General features: G+C 47.9%; 11 protein-coding genes and 1 non-coding gene across 13 annotated transcripts in view; 7 read left to right on the forward strand and 5 right to left on the reverse strand.

Moving 5' to 3' along the window:
* Positions 1-1,778: 1,778 nt before the first annotated feature.
* Positions 1,779-2,897, forward strand: FOXG_12349 (uncharacterized protein; the record flags this gene model as incomplete). The annotated part of the gene is made up of 3 exons (XM_018392113.1): positions 1,779-1,987; positions 2,042-2,473; positions 2,522-2,897. The coding sequence occupies 3 exons, from the start codon at positions 1,779-1,781 to the stop codon at positions 2,895-2,897; spliced, it is 1,017 nt and encodes a 338-aa protein (XP_018250911.1).
* Positions 2,898-3,041: 144 nt separating this feature from the next.
* On the reverse strand, positions 3,042-6,730 carry FOXG_12350 (cytochrome P450 55A1). The gene is made up of 8 exons (XM_018392114.1): positions 4,613-6,730; positions 4,455-4,561; positions 4,241-4,400; positions 4,078-4,190; positions 3,843-4,026; positions 3,634-3,792; positions 3,391-3,580; positions 3,042-3,337 (listed from the first exon to the last, which is right to left on the reverse strand). The coding sequence occupies exons 1-8, from the start codon at positions 4,877-4,879 to the stop codon at positions 3,225-3,227; spliced, it is 1,293 nt and encodes a 430-aa protein (XP_018250912.1). The 5' UTR covers positions 4,880-6,730; the 3' UTR covers positions 3,042-3,224.
* A 308-nt stretch (positions 6,731-7,038) lies between these two features.
* FOXG_20723 (uncharacterized protein) lies at positions 7,039-7,810 on the forward strand (the record flags this gene model as incomplete). Its single annotated transcript, XM_018401032.1, has 3 exons — positions 7,039-7,121; positions 7,171-7,426; positions 7,562-7,810. 3 exons carry the CDS (start codon positions 7,039-7,041, stop codon positions 7,808-7,810), a joined length of 588 nt encoding a protein of 195 aa, XP_018250913.1.
* Positions 7,811-8,146: 336 nt separating this feature from the next.
* Positions 8,147-8,472, forward strand: FOXG_12351 (uncharacterized protein; the record flags this gene model as incomplete). The annotated part of the gene is made up of 2 exons (XM_018392115.1): positions 8,147-8,273; positions 8,468-8,472. 2 exons carry the CDS (start codon positions 8,147-8,149, stop codon positions 8,470-8,472), a joined length of 132 nt encoding a protein of 43 aa, XP_018250914.1.
* Positions 8,473-8,972: 500 nt separating this feature from the next.
* FOXG_12352 (uncharacterized protein) lies at positions 8,973-9,503 on the forward strand (the record flags this gene model as incomplete). Its single annotated transcript, XM_018392116.1, has 1 exon — positions 8,973-9,503. One exon carries the CDS (start codon positions 8,973-8,975, stop codon positions 9,501-9,503), a length of 531 nt encoding a protein of 176 aa, XP_018250915.1.
* A 445-nt stretch (positions 9,504-9,948) lies between these two features.
* On the reverse strand, positions 9,949-11,104 carry FOXG_12353 (uncharacterized protein). The gene is made up of 2 exons (XM_018392117.1): positions 10,495-11,104; positions 9,949-10,433 (listed from the first exon to the last, which is right to left on the reverse strand). Exons 1-2 carry the CDS (start codon positions 10,934-10,936, stop codon positions 10,318-10,320), a joined length of 558 nt encoding a protein of 185 aa, XP_018250916.1. The 5' UTR covers positions 10,937-11,104; the 3' UTR covers positions 9,949-10,317.
* Positions 11,105-11,976: 872 nt separating this feature from the next.
* Positions 11,977-12,092, reverse strand: FOXG_20724. Its single transcript, XR_001936415.1, has one exon. It is a non-coding gene; the product is annotated as a 5S ribosomal RNA (ribosomal RNA).
* A 331-nt stretch (positions 12,093-12,423) lies between these two features.
* Positions 12,424-13,066, reverse strand: FOXG_12354 (uncharacterized protein; the record flags this gene model as incomplete). The annotated part of the gene is made up of 2 exons (XM_018392118.1): positions 12,424-12,867; positions 12,917-13,066. 2 exons carry the CDS (start codon positions 13,064-13,066, stop codon positions 12,424-12,426), a joined length of 594 nt encoding a protein of 197 aa, XP_018250917.1.
* Positions 13,067-13,946: 880 nt separating this feature from the next.
* On the forward strand, positions 13,947-16,353 carry FOXG_12355 (uncharacterized protein; the record flags this gene model as incomplete). The annotated part of the gene is made up of 10 exons (XM_018392119.1): positions 13,947-14,113; positions 14,169-14,313; positions 14,410-14,681; positions 14,732-15,020; positions 15,106-15,282; positions 15,333-15,572; positions 15,621-15,810; positions 15,860-16,022; positions 16,080-16,092; positions 16,147-16,353. The coding sequence occupies 10 exons, from the start codon at positions 13,947-13,949 to the stop codon at positions 16,351-16,353; spliced, it is 1,863 nt and encodes a 620-aa protein (XP_018250918.1).
* Positions 15,361-21,335, reverse strand: FOXG_12356 (uncharacterized protein). Its single transcript, XM_018392120.1, has 3 exons — positions 20,792-21,335; positions 19,115-20,738; positions 15,361-19,067 (listed from the first exon to the last, which is right to left on the reverse strand). The coding sequence occupies exons 1-3, from the start codon at positions 21,184-21,186 to the stop codon at positions 16,584-16,586; spliced, it is 4,503 nt and encodes a 1,500-aa protein (XP_018250919.1). The 5' UTR covers positions 21,187-21,335; the 3' UTR covers positions 15,361-16,583.
* A 540-nt stretch (positions 21,336-21,875) lies between these two features.
* On the forward strand, positions 21,876-24,114 carry FOXG_12357 (uncharacterized protein). Of its 2 annotated transcripts, XM_018392121.1 has the most exons (7): positions 21,876-21,934; positions 21,992-22,273; positions 22,324-22,707; positions 22,756-22,823; positions 22,876-23,377; positions 23,426-23,601; positions 23,653-24,114. In XM_018392121.1, exons 2-7 carry the CDS (start codon positions 22,007-22,009, stop codon positions 23,873-23,875), a joined length of 1,620 nt encoding a protein of 539 aa, XP_018250920.1. In that variant the 5' UTR covers positions 21,876-21,934; positions 21,992-22,006; the 3' UTR covers positions 23,876-24,114. The 2 variants fall into 2 exon arrangements, with proteins under 2 accessions (XP_018250920.1, XP_018250921.1); XM_018392122.1 differs by lacking the exon at positions 21,876-21,934 and having other exon boundaries at positions 21,945-22,273.
* Positions 24,115-24,586: 472 nt separating this feature from the next.
* The window catches only part of FOXG_12358 (uncharacterized protein), a gene marked incomplete at its 5' end in the record, with an annotated part of 1,037 nt that continues 945 nt past the window's right edge, over positions 24,587-24,678 (forward strand). Inside the window, one exon of the mRNA XM_018392123.1 lies at positions 24,587-24,632. Within this exon, the coding sequence (XP_018250922.1) occupies positions 24,587-24,632 (46 nt within the window). The remainder of the gene's footprint in view (positions 24,633-24,678) is intronic.

Consider the following 24,678-nt stretch of genomic DNA (forward strand, 5'->3'; position numbering starts at 1 on the left):
AGCAGTAATGTAAGACTATTGACCCAAAAACGAGTAAGAGGTCGGTTCATAGAATGACCTGGAACATTCATCACCAAGTTCCGATCAACTCTCTACCGTGTATACAAGGCTGAGGCGTTAAATGAAGCTTTGGGCCCCAAAATCGTATCATGAATCTCCTTATAATTGAGAGAAATGGCAACACCTTACTCCAAAGCTGAGGTTCATTCGTGCGCTACACCTCTAGTCTTGATCGCTTTGTCGCTAGCATATAATGCACTTCGGCACTGAACAGCCGCCAGGAACAATCCCCATTCGCCGATTCCCAAGTCTCAACCGCGTCTGCCTAGAAGCCTCTAATTTGCTGGGATATGATAGGGGCCCCAAGTTCTGCAGGTCAGCACAGACAAAATCATGAACCCCTGGAGTGTTTCCGAGGCTAGGGGTGACGGTTGCGTGCTAAGGAAAACATGTGAGCCAGGGATCGACAGGGCTATATATTGAGACAAGCTTGCGAGACCGCGCCATCACATGTCGTAAGCAAAATGATTGAGCAGTTATACGACTATGAGAATGTATCGTTGTTTGACCAACGGTGCAGTAGAGTGATGCGGGACCGGCAATTGAGATAGTTGTTTTTAGAGGCTTCGCGACGGGCCGAGTCGTTACGGAGTTGGTGTAAATATATCCTTGAGAAGCTTGAAAATTGGAGTAGAGTCGAAGTTCAGTGAACTATCCAGATATCTATGGTGAAGACCATTCAATTGATCAAAGTTATGGTAGAGTTCAATACTGGATCCGTCCGCGTTGTCACAACGGGTCGTGGACAAAATTGCCTAAAACGATCGTGTTTGCACTGACCTTCGGTAAAACAACATGCCGTGATGATCAAGATCGATAGTTTCATCAAACGGAAGCGCTCCCAGCGCGATCCAACATAGCTCAGGTCACACCAGATCAGAGGGTTACATGGACAGCCCTATAATTGCTCCGTATTGATTCGAGGTTTAAACCTTTTGTTAGCGCCTTGCTCGCTGGACTGGGGTTTCAGGAGGTGCCTGTGCGTCGCGGTACGCTCAGCGTTGAGCCGGCAATTAGTATAGCAACTGGAAAGATGTTTATCGTTTCAAGCTACTGGAAATTGAATTCAAGTCGAGCGAAACTTTGGCTAATGATGAGGCGATATTCAAGCCACGCATTTTCTGTAATTCCAGCGTTAGTGGACGCACCTTGTCCCTGCGCTGATCTTCACAACATCTGCCAATCGCGAATTCCCTGCAGTTTATCTTTGTCAGTTCTTACGTATCACAAGCTCCCTGTTGATCGTCCAGGGGAGTCGGGGGGACCACATCCTAGACCTTGAAGATGTCTTGCTGACTCGCAGAGATTACCGACGACATTCGTTTCTAGGTTCTTCAACAATCTGGGGTTCAACACGGGCCCATTCATGCTTGGTAAAGTCAATTATGTGGGGTGTCACCGGCATTGCTCCCAAGCACTTCCCATCTTGAGGGCTAGCGCTCGTAGATCTTCAAGCCACCGTTTACTCTTGGCTACCTAGTGTTCTGACTCTGCTCCTTAGCGGTGACAATCATTATCTACCAAGAAACAGGGTGAACAGCTGAATTTTGCTGAAGATTTGGCACAGGCGTTAGCAAAGTCAATTTAAATTGGGCCTATGCACGATACGAAAGCTACCTGCAGCTGGATCTTGGGAAAGGGCCGTAGGTATATAGTTCTGATCATACCGCATCCTGACCCTGGTGTCCTTCCATCATTTGTCTTTCAGACTGCCCAGCATGATCGATCTGGCATCAGTTTACTATGGGTTGTTCCTCGGCGTCTTCATCTTTACGTTTGCAAAGGCCGTATCACAGACCAGAGCCATCTACAAACGTACTCACAGCCTTCACAATGCCTACCTGTACATGATCTGGACCGAGGCCGTGGTCAATTTCGTCTTTGCTCTTATCACATTCCTCTACCTCAATGGCATCATCCCTGGAAAGTGAGTACTCTGTCGCCGCCTCTCGTTGCCTCCCTTGCTTATCACGTTCAACAGCCTGGGCTTTCTCCTCGCTACCGTCATCCTATGGTCGATCCAGACGCAACTACTCCCTCAGATCATCGCCAACCGAGTGTCCTTGATCATGACGAATCGACGCCGAGCGAGACACCTGAAGTGGGGGCTTGTAGTCTGCATTCTGTTTGTCAATGGCGCTGTCTGCTACATCTTCACGGTTGCACACCTCGACACTGCTACACCTTCGCAAAAGCATACGAATATGATATTCGAGAAGTGTGAGAAGACGTTCTTCCTCATCATCGACTTGGCACTCAACATGTACTTCTTATACCTGGTGCGGTATCGTCTGATTGCCGATGGCCTGAATAAATACTGGAGATTGTTCAACTTCAACGCTGGAATGGTGTTTATCTCGACATCGATGGACGTCCTTCTTCTGGGGTTCCTTAGTCTACCAGATCCTTACCTGTAAGTCTATCGAGTACTATGAGCGAACTCTACCTGACATCAGAGCAGATACGTCCAATTCGCGCCTCTTGCATACATCGTCAAGCTCTACATAGAACTGCTTATGGCAAACCTCATCTCGAAGGTCGTTCGAGGTAACTCGCGTAGCCAAGGAGAGGGATGGTATTCTAGCAGTCGGGACAAGTCCAACCCAACAAACTATGGTCTTACGTCCCGTGTAGTTGTGACCACCGGCCCGCCTGTACCAACCCGCGGAAGCAACCTCATGAGTAGAATGGGCAAAGATGGTAAAGACCTAGAGAGCAACGAGAACAACAACGGATCACAAGTTCATCTGGCGACATTCCCGGAACCGCATGGCATCACCAAGACTGTTGAAACTACAGTGGTGGTGGGAGATGGAGAGAGTGACAGGACCTTCTAACTAAGTGGTGAAGGCAGGCTATAAATGCCGGAATGTCATAGGGTCTTGACTGTTAGTGTCCAAGAAATCCAAGAAGCTAGCCTTTAACCCTTTATAATAAAATAATATTAATACGTCAAGGTAGAATCACTACTGCATTAACATTTGGACTCATTGATTCATTTAACATTTCTACAGTAAAGTCGTTTAGACAGTGATGTAGTCTGAAGAAACAGGAATCGTTTCAACCACGGTTCGCAGGTCGACGTAAGTAGAGCTGAGACAATTTATTCGGGTGCTAATCAGAGCTATATACGAAAACGGCTATATCCACTACTCTGGATATTCTCAGAAAGTGACAGGCAGATCCACGATTCCGACATCCCTGTCCAGAGGGGTATAGTTGATCTTTTCCAATGGAACAGCAACCTTGAGATCTGGAAACTTCTGATATAGCGTTGCTGCAAGATGTTAGTTGACAGTTACACCAAACATTGAAGGTATGTATACGTACAGAACACAGTTGTAAGCTCAGCCTTTGCCAGATGCTCGGCGATACATCTGTGATCACCGAAGCCAAAGCCAAGAGGATCTTGAGTAGGCCACTTGCGGTTCATGTCGAACTCATCAGGATTCTCGAAGACTTCTTCGTCCCTGTTGGCTGACTGGTTGGATGCGATAATGCCTTCGTTTGCACGGACGAGCTGGCATGGGGTCAGCACTCTTCTATGCCTATAGCATAAGGGGTTGTACTTGCCTTGTCGCCGATCATGACATCCTCCTTGGCAGTGCGCTTGATGGCGAGTGCAGACGCAGTGTGGTAGCGACAGAGCTCCTCGACAAACTGGGGCGCAAGGGATGGGTTGGCCTTGAGTTGCGCCAGCTGATCAGGGTGCTGAGCCAGAGTTGCGACGCCCTAAAATGTATTAACAAATGAGCAGAAAAAATCAGAACAGAATTGCATACCAGGGCTATCATGTTGACCATGGTAGCGTTGCCGGCGACCAGAAGCAAGAAAGCAATCTGGACAGCGTCGGACTTGTCGATATTTCCAGGCTTGACTTGCTCAGTGCAGAGCTTACTGATTATATCATCCTTCGGTTCTACGAGACGCTGCTCGACTAGAGTTGCAAGGTAGTCAAGAAGCTCCCTGTTAATTGTCAGACCTGAACATGCTCGGGTGGCCCCTAGTTGGACCTACTGGTTGGCGGCAGAGGCTTCTCGGGCAGTGGAGCTACCATTTGTACGAATGGCATTCTGCTGCGTAAGATACTCGAGATCCTTGAAGGGAACTCCGAGAAGTGTGTAGATGATCTAGACCGATATGAGACATGTCCTTTCAAGAATCGTCTGCCGTGACTTACATAGGAGGGGACAGGGAGAGCAAACTCTTTGACAAGGTCAACTGGACCATTGGCACATCCCTTCTGCTTCATCTGCTCCAGTAGATCATCGACAGTCTTCTGGATGTAAGGCTGCAAATTCTTGACAGCTTCGGGGGTAAAGGTTGGCTCCACCATGCTCCTTCAATCTGCGTCAGCCCTGTTCATCTAGAGAGCAAGGATGTAAGGTGCTTACCTCTGCTGCATGTGCTCTGGGGGATCCATGTCGACAAATGTCGGCTTTGCCTTGGCTGCTTGTTTTCCACCGGCGTTAAGCTCAGGGAAGCCTTGGCGAGTGCGGACCTTGAGCAAGGTTAGAACCAGTAAGGCCCATCAGGTCATATCAGATCATACCTTGGAGAGCTTGTCGGAAGTAGCTACGAAGCAGACATCTTTGTGCTTAGTGACGAGCCAGGCGAGAGAGCCGTCAAAAAGCTTGACTTGGGAAATGGGATTCGTAGCTCGAAGTTTGGCGAACTCGGCGGGTGGCTCGGGGCCAGAGGCGCGCGAGAAAGGGAAGCTCGGTGCGTCAGATGCCATAGTGTAGGTTCTGCTGAAACGCTGTAGACCAAAGAGTGCTCTTTTGTTGCGGAGTGCGAATTGAAGCTTTGTAGTAGCCATGGTGATGGGAATGGCGGAAGCGATGCCAGAAGGTTATATTTCATGGAAGCGAAAATCAGATGTGGAGTATGGGGCTTGAAGTATTCCATATTCATCCGTATTCGATGAGATCACGAGATGCAATTGATTTCCAAACATGTTCCGATCGGCTTATGCTTGAAGATGGCATTTCCGCTGCATGGGCAATCGGGCGGGCGAGTCGGATTGTCAGGCATCTGCAGTGGGTGTTACAAATATCTGCATCATTACTTGTCAATGCGTCTATGGTCGTACTGTTCGGGAGTTCACGGCCATGCAAAGAAGTTGGCCTTCTTCCTACTTTATGGACTGTGTCTGCATTAAAACCTAAACCAAATTGCTCTTTACTCCAGTTGTTGAAGTATGAGTTACTACAGATACCATTCCGCAATTTTCTCCTTAGCAAAGTTATTTTGTTTCTTCATATTACATTTTAGAAAAATGCACAATCAAATTTGATGACCTGAAGACCGAGCGTGTCATTCCTTGGAGATGCTGATTCCCGCGGAGATGCGCAAACGCAGTCTTTAAATACCTACGACATAATGGTATGATTCCATGATCTGTCATCAAAAAGCATCCCACCAACTCGGAATAAATGCCTAGTGCTATAAGCAGCCTCATGATTTCACTCTTAGTCAACCCACATCATACACCGATCTTTATGGCTGGACTTTGTCTTGTTCCGCCTCCTCCGCATTACTAGATATCGCGAATTAGCAATTATAAGGAAGAAGACGGAACAGAACTGTTTCTTCCTGCGTTTTCCGAGTCTGTATCACGAGGGTCATTCACAGAGAGTAATATGCCCGAATGTCAACCCGAGCCTAGACCTTGGCCCGAATACGATAACGCGCCTTTCTTCGCAAATCTATACGTTTTCTGCTATCGCCAGTGTCGCCGCGTCGAAGACCGTTGAAAATAACAGATCACTAAAGGAGACAACTTCATGCAAGTCTCTGTTCGCTATCGCGGTCCTGGGCGACTTTTCCCCTTGGTGTGAGGATTTGAATATGGCACTCATGCCTTATGACAAACCATATTTCGCATGGCTCACACTGGCCTTGAAGTTTCTCAAACGGATTCGGAATCCCCGAAGAAGCGGACTCTGTCAGATCTTTCCTCGAAAGGTTTCGTTCTGATGGCTTAGAAGCAAGGGTAGGTGGTTGTCAATTGTAGGAGGCCGATTCGAACCCCGAGAGATACCTGCGCTTACAATGGGTTGTAAGGACGCAACAAGTGGCCGATACATGCCCCTGTTACTCGATGTTGTGAGGATAGATTAATCTCAAGTCATTCAACCAATAGTCATGTCAAATATCAACTACTTGGCATTCCAATAGGCAGATGAAGACCACCCTCAACAATCCACCCAGACGTGCGTCGAGTGGCGCATGAAGACCTATTTGCACCTCAGATAGAGAGGGAACGCCTGTTTAGCGACGCATTGCCATCATCGCCTCGAGGTTTGTGTGATAGGAAGTCTTTAATGAGTTGCTGAGGCTGTATCGGATATACCCGGCGTTGAGTAGTTCAAGTAATCGGAGTTCTTATTGAGATAAGATGGCGATTAATCGCCGCCGCTAATGTCAAATAGATCCAGTTGCAGTCATGATGCCTCATAATAATTTTCCGCCAATTTGTTATCAACTAGCTGCTTAACGAATAAAGTCTAAGAATCATTTAAACGTATTTACCTTGCATATAACCTGCCTTTACCGGTCTAATAATACCACAGTCCTGATACTAAGTCCTTTTACTTATTAACATCAGTATAGGTAATAACTACTAGAGGGCCTATCAGAAGTCTTATGCTTTAGATAAGTAGCTCTAGAATACTAGGCTAATCTAGATCTAGAAAGGAGGAATAAGCCGTATCTTAGCTTCATGGCTAAGCTGTTACTAGGGAGGTTGGTAGATGATGGCGTTGCTACTACAGGTCACGCCGAGAGCCCGAGAGCTTAACATATCACTACGCATCATCGCACCTCTCATTTAGTTGATTTCATCATAAAATCACAATGGAATCTAAAAACCCATATAGCTTCCTGCTGAAACCATAGCAGTATGTTCCAGCCCCGGTGCCTCCGCTGGCTGAATGGAAACAGCTATGGAGCGTCTGGGATCTTGCCACGACCAAGATGATACCGCCCGATGCGTTGATGGAACAACCAATTCCTCTGCGGAACCCGTTGCTGTCCTACCTTGGCCATATGCCAACCTTGTCAGACACCCACTATTTCATCTCAAACCTTAGCTAATACTGGACTTAGTGAGGATATTCCTCTTACGCGAGCAACGAACAGCAAGCCCACCGAACCAGCATATTATCATCAGATTTTTGAGCGCGGTATAGATCCTGATGTTGATAATCCTTCTAAATTTCATGATCATAGTGAACTCCCAGACGTTTTCCTATGTCTTGAAGACATTCTTCAATATCGCGAGCATGTGAAAGCACGTATCATGGCGCTCTATGAAAGTGAGAAACCCTACACAGACCGCTGCATTGGACGAGCTCTATGGATCGTATTTGAGCATGAGATGGATTTGAGCTTACTATAGGATTTCCCGATGACTAAGGACTTGTAGGTCTTCACGCTGAAACGTTCCTGTCATGACCATTCAAAGTCCCAACATTCTGCCCCCTCCTGATGTGCCCAGGCCAGACTTTGCAAAGCTCGCAAAAGAAGCTACTTCACAACGCCTTCAAAATCCATGGATAGAAGAGCCCAAGCAGATTTCAATATCGGGTACCATGACCCTGAGAGCGACGATGGCCCAAACAGATTCTTTGCGTGGGACAATGAGCGCGAGCCGTACGAGATCACTGTCTCACCGATCAAGGTACAAGGTCGACCAGTCAGTAACGGAGAGTATGCTAAGTACCTCGTAGACGTTAAGGAGCCTTAGATCCCCGCAACTTGGAGCAAGACGCGAGATGCCCGAAGTGATGAAGAGTACACCACGTTCGTCGCTCGTCACAGTATCAAGACTGTCTGGGGACCTGTTCCGTTGTCGTAGGCACTTGATTGGCCTGTGGTGGCCTCTTTCGATGAGGTAGAGCGATATGCTCAACGGGCTGGTGCTTGCTCACCGACGCTCCACGAATTACGGAGTATCCACGAGCATGTCGAGCGTCGTCGCAAAGCCCTGGACAGCAAAGTGAACCATCAATTCCATACCGATCCAAAGGCCATTTTTGTTGATTTATCGGACATGAATTCTGGTTTTCAAAATTTCCATCCAATGGGAATTACTCATAAGGATGATCTTTGCGGTCTGGGTGACACTGGAGGTGCGGCTGATTCGACAAGAACTCTATTCGCGCCGCAACCTGGATTCAAGCCCATGGATGTTTATCCTGGATATAGTGGTGAGCTTTGTCGATCCATTCTCAAGAGGTTTCTATGTCGTTCTGTTCTGACATAGTTCCCTAGCCGACTTTATGGACCAGACGGCATCTGGCCGTAGTTGGAGGAAGTTGGGCCCTGCATCCTCGTATTGCAGGCCGAAAGAGCTTGTGAGTTGCGTAATACTGAAGTGCCGTGAACCTGTTAATATTCGCAGCCTGAACTGGTGGCAGAAGAAATATCTCGGGCCATGGGTGACGTTCCGCCTTGTACGAGACATCGAATAAAGTGCACACCACTCAATTTATGAGGTTATTCTGTGCTACCGACTCCCACTGCCGACATCATCAGACCGAGGTCGATGGCGGAATCTGCGGTGGCTTTGTGGATGCTTTTGCTAGTCCCGTGGTGACATCATACGATATCAATTGAGTTTATAATGGATCTCGTCTTGAGATCGATTCCCGGATACACACGTTAGCAAACTGATCCTTGCTCCCTATTGATCCGCTTGGCACTTTTAGTGGGAACTTACTGTCCGCGTTTCCCGAGAGGATGGATGATGCTACGATTGCATTCCGTCGTACCAAGAGATCGAGCCACTCAAGCGAGGCGATCTCGCAGAGTATAAATACTTGGCAGCGGTCTAGAGATGTCTCATATTGTCTTCTGTAATTACTCCAGAATATTCGAATTTGTATCAAAAGCCTTTAATACTCGTCATGTCTCTGCCACGCTATCAAACAAACACGCCTCTTCACCCAAGCTTTGAGAAGGACATCCTCAACACTCATCTTATCTACGACTATGACGCCACAGACGCTGAAGGAAACCCAGAGAAATGGCGCTATGAAATCTGGTTCTTCTCCGACGATCGAGTCGTCTACGCCATCCATGGCGGCCCAATGGCTGGCCGTATCAACTACCAAACCGTAGCATACCAATGCGTTCGGCCAGGAGAGCTATGGCAGATCAACTGGCTCGAAGAGACTGGAACTATTGTATCTCTTGTTTACGACATCACAAACAAGACAATCAGCGGCATGTTGGGCTTCTCAAAGGGTCATTGGGAACATGCTGAGGAGGCGCATGGCGATAAGAGAAACCCAACCGATTTCAATAGGTGGAAGGAGTTGGCAAACATTGGAAAACAAACCGATAGATTCATTTTGACGGAGCAGGCTAAGATTCTGGAGGTGTTCAAGGGTCAGGGCGATTTGAAGCCCATCAAGGAGGAGGATCCGACATTTTAAGGTTTGAAGAAAGGGGACGTCATTGATTTTAGACATTTGTGCAACGGCGTATTAGCTTCTCATAATAAAAATCAAAGAGAATGTACAATATAACCTATGAAACGGTTGGCTTGATGGCTTGGATGTGAATTGTCGTTGTATCGTAAAATCTGAGATGTCCAATTTTGGCAAAATGGGAGGTTGACACTTTGAATTGGCAACAGATCCAACGAATGAGATTTGTTGAATGGCCGCGTCGGTTGTTTCTGATAAGATATCCGGATAACCACAGCCCCTGCCTTGGATGATGTGACCAACAGGTCGGTATCGGAAGACAAAATCTAGCAATTCTGGAACCTTGCCTGAAGTAGCAGTCATATGCGCTGCATGGAGTCGGATGGCACCATATCTTCAGACGAGCTCAGCTTCAATGTCACCAGATTAATTCTAAATAAAGACAGGTAGAGTCTGGGAATTTGTCCTTTATACTGAAGTCTCCACAGATTGATCAATAGTACTCGAGTCATGTTATACCCGGTAAGTCTAGATACTGATGTATAGCCTGAGACCTATCAAAACGTGGAGCACTTCGAAATGGAGTAAGTTATCAAATGACCGAGCTGAGAGCATAAACAGAAACCTCGTGTGAGTGCCGTCAATTTGTATCTAAGTAACTGCTCGACCAAGCTGCCAGACTGGTTTGGAGATGCATACATAAAGTCCCGTAATCTTTGAAGCATGGTAAAGAGCGATATCTGAACAGAAAAGCCGAAACGTGAATTTACAAGTTCTCTCATTATGCTTCACATCTCGAAGCAAAGGTGGATCAAACCGACTACTTAAGCTCCACAACAGAGTCAACTGCGCTCCGAGCAGTCTCCTTGCAGTCGCAATCTGGAAGGATGTGTTCACTTTGTTGAAAACGTTTATGCAACCGAGCCTGGTCTCTAACTATACATCTTGTTAGCTGACGACGTATCGAATGAGATTCTGAGAAGTTTTGCGAACTTACATAGTCGATAGTAGCTCCTGCGGTCGACATCAAACATAAGGTCAAGTATATCACTCTGTATATTCCTGCTTGACTTGGCATAGATAGTCATGGCGTAGTTCCAATCGTCTCGTGCATGAAGTCGGTATCCAATAGCGTCCTCCTCGATGGCTTCGCGGACTGTCCATTGGGGATACTCTAGGTAGGTGCCATTCGAAGTACCGCCGAACATTTGATAGCGCGCCCATATTGCGTCCCCGTATCTATTCTCTTGAAGGGCTGCAATATAGTCGCTCGTCCGAGGCTCGACGAGCCCCCATTCGGGGCGATCGCTTTGAGCTTCGGATATCGAAACATCGAGGAATAGGTTACCGTCCCTGTCGCCATACTTGAAGGTGTCGGTCGAGCCCAAGCTGCTGCCAAAGGCCAGGTCTAAGAGGGCTTTAAGGAAGACAAATACCATTTTGTTTATAGATCTGAGTTGCTTAAAGTAACGATGCACACGAACTCTGGACGGTTCTGTCGAGAGAATGCTTGGAACGTGAACACTCGAACTTGATAAGAATGATTCAGGCGCAGATCCTGCTTTAGGCAGCGACTGGTTAGTTGCATATCTGAGCTGATTTTGTTCGTGTTGGTTGTGAATTCGGATACTACGGCACGGCTATCTCGGCCCCATCGGTACTTTTCAACTATCTTTGCTACCAACAGCCATAACATCATGCACACGCATAGAGTATGAAGGTTGAGTGACAGATCAGTTATTGCCATGGTCAGCGTTCCATTACCATTGTATAGGCTGTTTTCATGACCGTAAGATTGAAAGAGGTTGAAATGACTCGTTCGGAACAGAGGAATGGGCTATTGGTTACATTATGCAAGGTGCTGTTGGTTGAGCATGAAATTACAATCTAATTCGTCAGATCATGACCAAAGCAAGTAGAACCGTGCTATCTACGAACTTCACCCAAAGTAAGGAGTCCAAGGACATTTGCTTTCACCGCTGTATTACGCAATACTGTGAACCTATGCATTGCCTGCATCGCAGGGTTCGATATGAGTTCCATATTAATATTTCATCTCTAGATATTGTCGATGGAGTCTAAATGCCCGAGGAATGTCTTAATGCATATTACTATCTGTGCGAATTTGGGCCACTGAGCTTTACTAACGTTGAGGACTTTTGAATAAACCAGGCTGCCTATGACTAGGAGCATGGTATTCCATCCCCTTCAACTATGTGACGAATTGCGATGCGAAAGTTAACACAGGCAGCTAGACTAATGCAGATAGCAAAGAACCTGCTCTTCTTTTTCTATAATACACACCCTCCTCAAAGGCTTGCGGCACAGCAAAAGCGGCAATTGCAAACACTACTCTGTGTCCGCATCTTGTTCAGCCAGCCAAGACAACCAACCACTGAGCTGAGGCTATACATATCACAATAGATGATAAAAAAACAAAATGTAAAGCTATTGTTAAAGAGGTTCGGCAAAAATGCAAAACATACAACAGCGGGGATTCGCTGGTCGTCACCGACCCAACTACTGATCCGCCCCTTACAGGCTTGACTATGGGAGAGCGGACGGGATCCCGTATTTTCCTGCAGGTATGGTCGTATGTGCTATGGATGGCAACCAAACAAGTTTATACCTTACGCCCCAAGCCTATCTCAACGTTGGCGCTTAGCCCCTCTCCATTGCTTCCTAGTTAAGATCATGGTTCTGGATGCGCTTGTGGAGCGGGCCGCTCTATGGGTGATCAAATGGACTTGTATAGATGCTATAGATAGATATTATCCTTGTAATTATTCAAAAGCTGCGTAACGACACGATTACTATACATGTCTTCCATCCCTCTACCCAGTGATAGACTTCTGAGCTACATCCTAGCAAGCTGTCCAACTTTAGCCAAGAGGTCGGCAACACTACCTGGCACAGTCTGGCCATATTATCCACTAGAAATATCATTAGTGATGGTCTCGACTTCGTCGCAAACACGACCATCAATAAGTGCCATCTGGCAAAGTCTGAGAATGCCCTCAGCAAACCTATCCTTATCCCATGATTGGGCACCCGTGTCTCTGGCTCCATTCTTCATGTCGTTCATGAGGAGTGTCAACTTTGTTGCTTTCTCCCTAAGCTCAGTGAATCCAGCCATTAGTGCAGCGGATTGCTTGTTGAGCTCATCAGTTGTTGCCTGGAGGACTGGAAGTTGCTGTGCCACTTGCTCAACAGCGGCACGTCTGGTATTGAGTTCGTTCTGCTGGTTCACAACCTGCATGAGAGCGCTATGAGCATTCTGTAGTCGGTACTGCGCCGCATTCACTCTGTCTCTCGCTTCTTCAATTCTCCGCTGGTGGTTTTCCATCTCAGCCCAAGCAGGCCCTAAAAACTGCAACTTGCATCAGTGCTAGCTTGCTTCGCAGATTGATCAATCTCACCGAGAACATCACCCCAATCTGGTTGCCGATGTCAGGCACGTCATCGTGTGCTTGACGGAGAGCATTAGAAGCATCCTCCATCTGACGAGAACATCTTTCAACATCTTGTTGATATTGCTCCGTCTGACGCCGGCCGTTCTCCCAATCCATTTTCGTTTGCTCCAACGCACGATCGATTTCCCGCTGCAGCTGCTGGAATTCGCCCGCATGCAAAGAAGCGGCCTAAACACTTCACATGCGACATATCATAGCTTCTCCCTCCGGCTGAATATTATCAGGTCTATCAATCAGCTGACGAGACGATAGCCCGCCTTCGTGCAGCTCTGAAACAAGTTAACTCAATGTGGAGCCGTGCGCAAGACTATTGACTGATAGTACGAACTGCATCCCCGCCAAGGTTAGCTGGACACACATAAATGTATTAACCTTGGCTTTCCAGCTCCTCATTTGAATACTAAAGGCCTCAATTGCAGGTCCGGATCGCCGAATTGATGCAAACATCCTTTTTCGGAAGATCAGCGAGCCATGTCGGCCAACGATCGCTCAGTATTCGGATCCAAGCCAGCCTTATGCATAGATTATCTTGGCGCGGGGATCTTTGGCAGCTGAGAATTCTCGTGATTGAACGGATGATGAGGGACTTTCCAATCGTTCATAGCTGAATCTAGAGTAAGCAAGGGGTATAGAACTGCGATAGGCGAAGGGGAGAGTCTGGAAGCTCTCTGCATGTGCTATAGTGCGCAGCCCAGAAGTACTGATTTTACGTGGGAGAGACTTAAGTACAAGATATCTGCTGTTGCCCATAAGTGCACATCTTATTCATAATAGAGTTCTATAGCAAGTATAAAGACTTGGCCTTGTCCTATCCCATTGCGAATCTCAAGCTTGCCACCTTACCTTTCCACTATTTATCCAAAGCATTCAAGCCTACTGAACTCATTGTACAAAGCCATCCCGTATCAAATTAGCTCTCAACCAACGGCAAGTCGAAGTCCTCACGAGGAGAGAGGGCTTCGATGTAGTCGGTCGCATGTCTGGAGAGTCAAAAGCCTCTCTGTCGTTCCAATACCGATGGGAAAATATTCTCACGCCAGTTCCAGTGGCGCTAAATGCTCTCGGTGCTTGTGCTGTCGCTACTGGCTCTCAGAAGGCCAACACCAGCTTTGCACCACCCAAAGAAGGATTCAAGCACTTGAGGTATTTGTCATATTCTCATTGTAGAAGTCATAGAACGAAACCTAACTCGGTTCAGTGACTTTGCCGGAGTCAAGCTCCACACCAACCTCTCGAAGTGTGTCGACCTAGGTCGATTTGCCTCTATGGAGACCGAAAAACAGATGAGCAAGATCAACATGTTTTCTGAGACTGTCTATGGGAGATTAAGTGCGAATACCATTGTTGATTCGTCTTTCTGACTTTCCTAGTTTGAAAATGTCCTTGAAACACTCTCCGACCCAGAAGGTGCTAGAAGGCTGCTTGGACGGGAGATGTAGTCTTGGAATTATGCATCTCTGGACCGCTTGAATTCCTCCAAAGAGATTGACGGCAAGTTTAGAGACTGGATTAACCATGCTTGCGAGCTCCATCGGGCCTGTGTCGCAGCGGAACCAACTTCAGAAGACCAGCAAGTCTTGAAGGACATCGAATTAGCTGTTGCCGGAGCGTCAATCGACTACCAGCAGCAGATTTCTACTAATCAGTTCCAGAAATCCTTGGAGGCAGCGAATGAGGCATTCAGAAGAGCTTCTGATGGGTTACCCAAGGGGTGAGTACTGCGGACATCGAACGTCGAAAGACTTGAGCCAACGTATTCAGTTGGGATATCGTTGGTCGGCAGGTTGTCGAAAAGCTGGCAGACAGCTTGGCCACCGCTCTGAACCAAGCCATGCCTACTCCAAGCGCAAGTAAGCCCAAGGATGCAGATGATCCTGTCTACAGCCAGGTCGTGCGTGACTTGATCTACTGGGAGCTACTCAGCACTGCATTTGTTGGCACCACCGATGGTATTGCTTGGGACAGGACTGGCCAGGCTGCGACTTTCGCAGCGAAGATGCTTGCCCATTCGCAGAAGTCTTTTGGCTCTCTCGCATCGGTTCAGAGCCTAGTCAGCAGTACAAGTCTGCCTTGGATTCCGTTTGCAGGGTAAGGTCACTCTTACTTCGTTCAACTTCAGGCTGACTCACTTTCAGATTGCGAACGGAATTATGACCGAAGTAGAGCAATCTGACAAGTCAATGGGATACACTGCACCTAGCAAGGACTCCGAGGCTGTCAAATCTTGGCAGAGGGACTTCCTAAGTAATTACGCGACGGTGATCACACTGAACGCTACCGCCAAGTCTTTCCTGGGGTCAATTGCGAATGGGGTACGTCTCCCTAACCAAGTTTCCATTGGCAATTACTGACAGTCGAATAGAGCACTGTGTCAAGCCAGCGCGGTAATATGGATATTGAAACAGTACAGGTTCATGCCAAGACCGCCCAAGCCCAGGCAGTCGTCGAATCCGCCAAGACAAGGCTACACGCAGCGTCTGAAGCACTGGCTGCTACCCGAGAGACCAACCAAAACTCCACTGGAATTCTGTTTGAGCAGCAAGAAAGACTGAATCATGTCAACGCTAAGATGGAGAGTCTCAAGAACTCTGCCCCGGAAATGGTATGCATTTGACTAGGCGATACCGGTATGTGAGCTGTTGGCTAAAAGATAATCTTAGAACGCGATCATGGGAATGAAGATCAAGACCGACACTGTGACCTCGTGCGATTCTTCAACGCCATCTCGGTCGCCGTTCGATTTGTCACGGAAAAATATCTCAACGCATATGTTGATACCATCAAGGCCGGCAATGATGGGGACAAAATTGGGCCGTATTCCATGTTGGACTTCCAACGAAGTTTAAGTTGACCTTCATATGTCACGAACCCTGCTAACTGTTCATCTAGTGTATCTTCAACAGCACTACCATCATCCGATCCTACTTCTCGACCTTTGCCGGCTATGCTTCAATGTGGGTCCGGATGTCGCCAATGAGTATTTTCCCAATGCTGCGTATGGTCGAAGAACTCTCATCTTTTGGTGGCATGGGGATGGATCCGAGAATGATCAGTAGGAAAGCAAATGAGACACAAGAATTTTCAGGAGGGCAATTGATGAAATTTCGAGGAAAGCGAAAGATGTAAGGAGAAACATGAAATTCCTGCGCCCTTCCATGAAGCTGACATTCCTACAGGGACAATCGAAGACCATAAGGAACATGGGCACCAGGGTGTCTGAGACCAATGAGAAGAAGCAGTCGCTACCTTCTGTCTCCCCTGAGATTGCCACGGCCATATCTTCTGGCGTTGGGAACTCTAAGAGAGCTGCTCAGCAGGGTATACGAACTGAAGCAGACCAGAGTCTTTTGGTAAAGCCGCTCGCCAAAGGAAGCGAGTTTTAGCAGTCTAGAGGACATGCGACTTTCCGATGACTGACCTTGAGCAAGGTTCTGATGTTCTTCAATAGACAATCGTTTCTCTACTTGGTGAAATGAAGATTGAGATGTTTGTTTGCCCTGTTTTGAGGAAGTGGCCTGTCGTTCAGGAGACGGCTATATGCATATACCAATAGCCAGGCAATCTTAGAATAATGACATCTTCTATGATAACTGAACACCTGGAACTTGCCCATTCAAGAATTCCATCCATCACTCCAAGAATCTGCAGGGCTAGTTGGGCTCGACCCGAAAGCACGGTAGGCACCATACTCTCGAATCTTTTGTGGCGGTGGTTCTTGCTTTAGTGTTCCAATAGACTTCTCGAGTTCCGCCTTGTCAAGCCCAATGATCAGGACCCTTCCTGTCTGACATCCTACTGCCAGCGTGAACCCATGTACCTCATAAATACTATCCCGACATTCAGCAGGCAATCTGAGAAGATCCTTCCCACGGTATTGAACCCAGCATGTCTTGACATCAAAAGACAGCTCTGGATAAAATGGCATTTCAACAGTAAAGCGGCCCCGGCTCCATTCTGCAGGGAGTGGAGCTTCTCCCAAGTTTGTTTGTATAGATTCACCAATGCCGAGAATGCGAAAGTTACGTGATCCAGCTCCTAGTCCCGAGATCTCGTGAGTACACTTTTTGCTTTGCCATTCCCAAATATGGACGTCTTCAGAGAACAAAAGCCCTACAAGGTGGCCGGTGAGGCTCAGCTCCGAACAAACACTTCCGGTAACTCTGGAGATGGAGATCTCCCTCAGTATGTTACCTGTTTCTGTTTGCCAAATTCGAAGAGTCTCTCCTAGAATGGCTGCTGTACAGAAGCCATCAATGGACATAGCAAGTGGTGACTTATCAACCCGCATACCGAAACCAGGGAGTGACTTTGTCCAAAGACGCTTCGCAGTCGTCAAATCCCAAGCCCAGACACATGTTTCTGTCCCATGAACATCGAGCAAAGAGGCGATCACGATCTTCAGGTCCGGCGTGAACAATATCTTGAAAGCCTCGTACCCTGGGGTCGATAGCGCCTGTGTGAGTACGAACTTCCCCTCCTTCATATGCCAGATACAGAAGGCTTCTTTCCCTTGGGGAACGACTGCAACTCTCTGGGAGTCGGAAGAGGGAAGCAAATAGACCTTTTGCGCAGGATGGCATGCATCCATAGCCAGAACCTCTTCACCAGTCTCAATGTTCCATATTCGAGATGTCTGGGGTACTGGACTCAGACCGACCATAGCGGAATCATGAGAAAAGAATGGGATTGGTGAACCTAGCAACGGATACTCAGGGTAAAGATACTTTCCCCAGTCGAGTTCTTGCAGACAAATACTAGTCGCCGTGCTCCAGACACGAACCTTCTTGTCTGCACTCAGAGTTGCAACCCGCGTTCCATCAGGCGAGATTCGCAGAGAAACTACCTTTCCGAAATCATGATGAAGGTTTGACTCATCGACTCCCTTCTTCCAATCCCATATCCTGATAGTTTGATCCACGGAGAACGAAGCCAAGACTGATGAGTCAGGCGAGAACAACATCGAAGTCACAAGTCCCGAGTGACCTTGCAGGATTCCAACTGACTCATCCGTAGCCCAGTTCCAAGTTACCATGGTGCAGTCCATTGAAGCTGAAGTCAGGAATTTCGAATCAGGCGAGAAGAGAAGTCTCTCAATGCCATCACCGAACCCAAACGACTCAGCAAGGGAGATACCCTGGACTATATCCCAGACTCGAACACTGTTGTCGTCTGATCCAGATGCGATAGCTTTTGAGTTAGGAGAGAAAGTAAGCATCTTTATTCTCTTTTTGTGGCCAGAGAACTGGTGTAGGCATTTCTGAGGAGCGTCACGGTCCCATATTCTGAAGGTCGAATGGTCAGAGAGGACGGCAATGTACTTCGAGTTGGGGGAGAAAGTGACTTCCTTGACGCGTCTCTGGTACCCAGTGAGCTCAATGATAGACTTCCCGGTGTTAACATCGCGAAGTTCGACTTTGTTGTCCCTGCTCCAAAACGCAATGGACTTCAAGTCAGGGGAGAACACTGCTGTACCCACAGCCCCTGGGCGCGGGGGCAGTTCATAAGTGCACCTCTTGGTCCCTACATCCCAGCATCGTACACCCATATCGCTAGACAGGGTGTATATAGATTTTGAATTAGGTGAGAATGCTATAGAGCTTATGGTGTCGGAAAACTCGGCACCGAGAGTAGCCAAGCATGAACCTGTTGTCAGGCTCCAGATGCAAATGATGCCACTGTTAGATGCTGTTGCAACAGTTCTGCCATCTGGCGACATCGCAGATGAACAGATAGGATTCTGCTGATCTTTGAACTCGTGAATGCACTCTCCCGTATCCCAATGCCATGCTCGGATTGATCTGTCGTTCGACGTCGATATGAGGAGCTTGGAATCTGGGCTGAAAGCTACTGCGTTCACAAGTTCTTTGTGCCCTTCGAGAACCTGAAGACATGAATTCCAATCAGCAGCTACGGAGGGCTTACTTTTTATCCATTTTGGCACTTGAGATATGACTGCCTTCCTGATCATGCTGTTCTCGGGGTTGAATACTAATCCACAGTAGATCTGTAGTGGGGTTGAACTTATTACCGAGATGTTGGCTTGGAGGAACCGGAGGGCATCAGGAACGAAGCCTGCCAGGGAGTCATTTGGCATTTTCTGCTTCCAGTCAGTGTTTGCCGCCGTCTAGCATGAGTCCCACATACCTGAAGAACTGTTTTAACGCCTTTGAGAAGACCCGATATCTGCCATGCCCGACCCATCAAGATCAAGGCTTCCATCCACATAAGGAGGCGGTTCTTGAAAAAGTCTTCTAGGCTCGATATGATATCATCATTCAGCCCCGCAAGCTGTAGGTGAAGACTCCAGTAAAGGCATGCATATTGCACTTCCGGTGGCAAGCAAGTAGTTACTTGTTTCCGAGTTATGTTGGCTGGCTTGGTTTCCGGAGAGCGTACTCCGCATATGTCGACCTTCAGACGAATTTTCATAGTTGCAAGGCAAACCTTGGTAAGATGTCGCGACATTCCTTTTTCACTGATCCAGAATGGGTTCTGAGCACGGTTCGAGCGGTCTAGGAGGTAGTCTCGGAAGGAAAGGTGCAGCATGCGTACAGGGCGATTGGGTGTCGTAGGGATGCTGAGAACAGAATGGAGATTGTCTAACAAGAGATCAATCTCATCGCGGGGTGTTCCGAGAAATCGCGACAGAGATGTAGTCGATAACGGGCTCGCAAGGCAGATGATTGTCCCAATAATACGGAAGAACCTTCGTAGGATATCCTCTCGTTCAGTCTCAGATGCGCCAGCAATCAGTTGATTGAGAGCAGGTGAATAGACTAGGCCCATCCTAGAGGTGTCTGACGTATTGTTCTGAGCAAGAAGCCTTAGCAATTGCTTATCAGGGCTACCCAGTTTCCGATCGCCAACGAAGCGACACATAGTAGCTGCAAAGATAAACAGAGGTGCGGCTCTCTTTGCCAGGATCCCGATGTCCTTGCTCTCAGGCCAAGTAGGATCTATCCTCCGGTCTTCTGCCACAGAGGCATTCCATTCTTTCCTGATCTTTGACATATCATGCCGAAGGTAGGTGGCGATATCCTGCTCAACAACGTTCTGTGGCATCTGATGAAGAATGCAGTTCTGAAACGCTCCTTCAACAGCAGAGAACCCAAGACGGACAGGAAGCTCTGGACGACTTGTAATTAGAACACGGATCTTGGGTTTCTCTATAATGGCAGTTTGGGAGAGCAAATCAATCAGGAGCTTGATATCCTCGGCTTCCTCGCACTCATCCAGCGCATCGATAACGATTGCAATGGTACAACTGTCGGGTAGGCTTTTGGCACTTGCCACTAGTGGATCGATGATCAGGCGTTTAAATTGTACTTGAGATGTTTTCTCAAAGATACCGGTGTCATTGCTGATCATTTCCACCAGATGCGCTGTATACGCTGGCTGGTTGGCAGCCAAATGTCGAGCCAAAGTGGTGAAGAACTTGGTCAAGCTTCCGCGATCTGTCTCGCCCTGTTTGAAGAAGAAGGTTGCTCCAAGTTTATCCTTCCTCTGAGCTGATGCAGCGACTGTGCGTGATATGGTCGATTTGCCAGTCCCAGCCATGCCATTCAGCCAGAAGATGGTCTTTGCGTTTTCATCTTCGATCCATGCTGCTATCTGAGCGAGGAGCGCCACGCGTGTGTTCTTCAAGCAGCCAGGATTGTGCTGCTCAGCCTGTGAGTCGAACGCCGCGCCTTCGGCCAGGGGCAGGCTTTCTATCGCTGCTTTGCGTTGCGCGAGTTTTGCTTGAAGGTTTACATCGAGCAAAATATCACTAGCAATGTATTAGATGTGGTGTCGCGAGGAGTTCTAGGTGGATACACTTACGCAATATCGATTTGGAGTACCTGGTGGATAATCTGCGTGCACTTCTCAATCGCTTGTATATCATCCTCAATACCTTGTTTCTTCAGTGGCCAGAGAATTCTGGCAACTTTGCCGCTCTTGCAAAGCTTGTCCTCAAGGTTTTTCATGGATTTCTTCCCATTTTCTGTTGTGTTCTGAAGCTCTCGTGAGGCTTCAAGCCTTTCTCCTCTGGGTGTCTTGATGATTTGCCTAACCTTCTCAGCTACTAACTTGAGGCCAGAGACAGCCGAAAGCAGTCTTTTGCGCTCCTCCTTCTCGTTCTTGAACTCGTCGGCATAGTCGTAGCACCATTTTATCACTTTGATAGACGTGTCAATGATGGATATAATATTGACGGCGGAACTCAGACCGTCCATTTTGAATGTTCATGTTTGGGTCAGTTCTTGGCACGGCTGGGCGAAGATCCCCGTGCGGGGATGAAGCTATTTTGGCTTGCATGGCGGTAGGCCTGGACCCTCAGCTGAACATTTGGATGAAGTCCACGTGATGAGGCTGGCTTTTGGTGAGACTTTAGTGAGATCTGCGGATATATCGGCCGACGGCGAACTGCGTGGTTGACTTCAGCAGGGTAAAGGCACCATCAGCCAAACAATGGGGAAAGGGTGATGTCTATAATGGATATGGACATAAGAAGTTGTTGATACTATTAAATATTTGAAGGTTGTGATTTGACCCGGCGTAAGTTGGAACGATTTCCTTTTCTAGAAGGATTATCCGAGCTCTTCAAAGCCCCGAGTACTGTACGGGACCCGATAAACTCGGAGCCGTGTCGCTTCTTTATCGCCGGCAATCTCGGGTCCCGGTGCTACCCCACGTGAGGATCTTACGCCTCAACCAATTCCAGGTTATCTAATCTGCGGAATGCACTGTAACTTGGGCTATCATTTGATATGACAAGTTGACAATGGAAAGGGCGCTCAAATGCGGGGTTTAGCGGTTGGATATCGTCGGCTCGGCCTGCCAATAGCGGCATAGGATAAGCCGACGGGCGATACTGACCCCAACCCCACATGACTTGAATGACTTGGAGAATGTAATCAGTTGACATTCTTTTAACTTATCCCTTCTTTCTTTCATCCTTCTTTTTTAATCTTACAGACTATAGTATGTGCCCCTTTTTCCTAGCACCCTTAATCAACTACACCACTAACAACTGATAAGATCAACCTGGACATCATGGCAACTTATAAAGAAACAGTATCAGCTGCCTTACAACATCGCGATATCGGCCTTGGCAAGGTCGAGCCAAAGCTACAGGGCATCCCCGATGAGCTTCCTCTCAGCTCTCAAAGCCTTCCTCAAGGTGTCTTGACTGCACGTGAGATTGAGATCACAGAAAAGTATTCAGTGATCGAGCTGCTCGATGTCCTCCGTAAGCGAGAGATCAAGGTTGAGGAGGTGACACGTGCATTCTTGCGGAGAGCGGCACTCGCTCAGGTTGCTGTAAGTCATGACCCACTTACACCCAAACACTATGCTAACGACTCGAGTAGACCAACTGTTTAGTTGAACTTATGTGGGATCAAGCCATTGAGCGAGCCAAGTACCTCGACTCGCTACCGGAACCCAAAGGGAAGCTCTTCGGTCTTCCCATTTCCACTAAGGAGCATCACGGAATGGTTGGGGATAACGTCTCAACTCATGCCTCATTCGTTGCATGGATTGGCAAAGCCCACGGCTCCAACCTTCTCTATGACCACTTGTATGACGAAGGCTGCGTCTTCTACGTGCGGACTACTCAACCTCAAACTATCATGCATCTTGAGACCATCAGCAACATCTATGGGCGGACAGTCAACCCTTACAACCGTGATTTGACGGCTGGTGGCAGCAGTGGTGGCGAGGGAGCTTTGCTCGGCTTCCGTGGAAGCATCTTGGTAAGTGTAATTTTGTCTGTGATCTGAACTTTCGACTGACCTGAATAGGGTGTTGGTGGTGATATTGGTGGCAGTGTCCGTTGCCCAGCTGCCCACAACGGAATCTATGCCTTCAAGTGAGTTATCATGGTAGCCATGCTCAGAGGTATGTTTGCTAAACCCTAATAGGCCAACTCTCAAGCGAATCTCAGTCATGGGCGCGCGATCGATCATGGTCGGCAAAGAGACCGTTTCCTCAACACCTGGACCGATGACGGTTGATCGCGAGTCCCTCGAACTGTTCATGGAAATTGCCTTGTCAAAGAAGCCATGGCTCATTGATCCTTCCCTTACAGCCAAGCCATGGACTCCTTTCAAATTCGACAGACCTCTGAAGGTTGCGGTTCAGTGGTGGGACGGTGTTGTCCAGCCCCATCCTCCCATGACAAGAGCTCTGAAGGAGGTTGCTGAAGCTTGTCGCAAGGCTGGTATGGAAGTTGTAGACTGGGACTGTGAGCCTTTGGATCACAAGAAGGGATGGGAGATTCTATCAGCATTGTACTGGCCCGATGGAGGCAAGGAGGCTCTTGAGCTCATGGAGGCCGCTGGGGAGCCTGTACTTCCATTGACAAAGTTCATTATTCAGGAGCAACCCAGCGTGAAGGATTTGACGATGCATGAGCTTTGGGAGGTAAGTTTACTTGGCATGATTGGTCGGACAGTACTGACGGCTTCCTAGCTGTGCACCAAGCGCGATGATTACCGGGCAGCATATGCTCGCGCTTGGTCATACACAAGCAAGAACGACGGAAGAGAGGTTGATGTGATTCTGTGCCCGCCATTCCCTGGAGCAGCAGCGCCTCATGATCAATCACGGTACTGGGGCTACACTTCACACTGGAACCTGCTTGACTAGTAAGTTGCCCTCGTAATATTCCGCCAAACTCCGCTGACAGTGAGCTCCAGTCCCGCTGCAGTCTTCCCAGTAACAACAGTCGATCCTGAGAAGGACCTCAAGGATCTAAACTATGTCCCCAAGAACGAGGACGACAAGTTCAACTATGACTTGTACAGCCCCGAGAAATACGCCAACATGCCTATCAACCTGCAAATTGTTGGACGAAGGCAGTATGATGAGAAGGTACTTGCTGCGCTCAAAGAGATTGAGCACGCAATGGGTAGAAAGTGATTGGATGCTGGTTGTCTATATGGCTTGTCTTAGAGGCGGCTGGCCGGCTGGCCTAAAACTCCGCAACTCCGCCACCCTAGAGTCGGGGCAACCATTACCCCGATAATGATTGAGAGGAACTCTGCGTTGTGGAAAGTAACGACGTGATATCAATTCGATAGTTGGGACATACACCATAGATCATATAAAAGACTCAAGACTTCTGAATTATGTGTACTCTGGATTATGCTTTTCGCTAAGCATTGAGCTCCTAGTAACGCCACCTCCAGTGATTAGATGTTAATACCCGTGTGCTTCAATATAATTGATACCAATGACCTAGGGTTGTTTGTATATCCTTTTCTGTTTCCTCTACAAATTCCCGCAAAGTCGTCTGCCCAATTATTCGACGCAAAAAAGTTCGGAGAATGGTGATGTCCCGGATGGAACATCGGGCTTCATTGATCCAATCACAAGGCGTGAAAAAGATCGCTGACACTTAGGAATGATGACCAACCATTGGAAGCGGTGGGACTGATTGGCCGTGTTATGCGAGTGCGCAGTCGAAGTCTATTACATGGCGGGAAGGGCAATAAAAGTCTTCAGAGGAAATGTATTATATAAAATAAATTCAGCCGGTTACACCAGTTTCACTACTTATCACCAAACTCTCTCTTTGCTTTGCCAATACCCCTTTGACTTTGAGAATCGCGTAACACAAACACTTTACCAATGTCTGACAAGCGCACCATCTTGATAACAGGCTGCTCTGACGAAAGTCTGTGGTTCTGCCCTTGGCACTGGGCAATGAAAGATCGTGGATG

Source organism: Fusarium oxysporum, chromosome 13, assembly GCF_000149955.1.
Source record: "Fusarium oxysporum f. sp. lycopersici 4287 chromosome 13, whole genome shotgun sequence".
Classification (NCBI taxonomy): Eukaryota; Fungi; Ascomycota; class Sordariomycetes; order Hypocreales; family Nectriaceae; genus Fusarium; species Fusarium oxysporum.

Coding starts and splice junctions, on each gene's coding strand:
- FOXG_12353 (XM_018392117.1), bottom strand. CDS start 10,936: ATGGTATTTGTCTTCCTTAAAGCCCTCTTAGACCTGGCCTTTGGCAGC. Junction 10,434..10,494: donor CAGGAGCTACTATCGACTAT/GTAAGTTCGCAA, acceptor CAAGATGTATAG/TTAGAGACCAGGCTCGGTTG.
- FOXG_12356 (XM_018392120.1), bottom strand. CDS start 21,186: ATGGACGGTCTGAGTTCCGCCGTCAATATTATATCCATCATTGACACG. Junction 20,739..20,791: donor GTACTCCAAATCGATATTGC/GTAAGTGTATCC, acceptor ATACATTGCTAG/TGATATTTTGCTCGATGTAA. Junction 19,068..19,114: donor GCGTTAAAACAGTTCTTCAG/GTATGTGGGACT, acceptor GACTGGAAGCAG/AAAATGCCAAATGACTCCCT.
- FOXG_12350 (XM_018392114.1), bottom strand. CDS start 4,879: ATGGCTACTACAAAGCTTCAATTCGCACTCCGCAACAAAAGAGCACTC. Junction 4,562..4,612: donor CTTCCGACAAGCTCTCCAAG/GTATGATCTGAT, acceptor ACCTTGCTCAAG/GTCCGCACTCGCCAAGGCTT. Junction 3,793..3,842: donor TGGTCAACATGATAGCCCTG/GTATGCAATTCT, acceptor AATACATTTTAG/GGCGTCGCAACTCTGGCTCA.
- FOXG_12357 (XM_018392121.1), top strand. CDS start 22,007: ATGGCAACTTATAAAGAAACAGTATCAGCTGCCTTACAACATCGCGAT. Junction 22,274..22,323: donor CGGCACTCGCTCAGGTTGCT/GTAAGTCATGAC, acceptor CGACTCGAGTAG/ACCAACTGTTTAGTTGAACT. Junction 23,378..23,425: donor CGATGCATGAGCTTTGGGAG/GTAAGTTTACTT, acceptor ACGGCTTCCTAG/CTGTGCACCAAGCGCGATGA.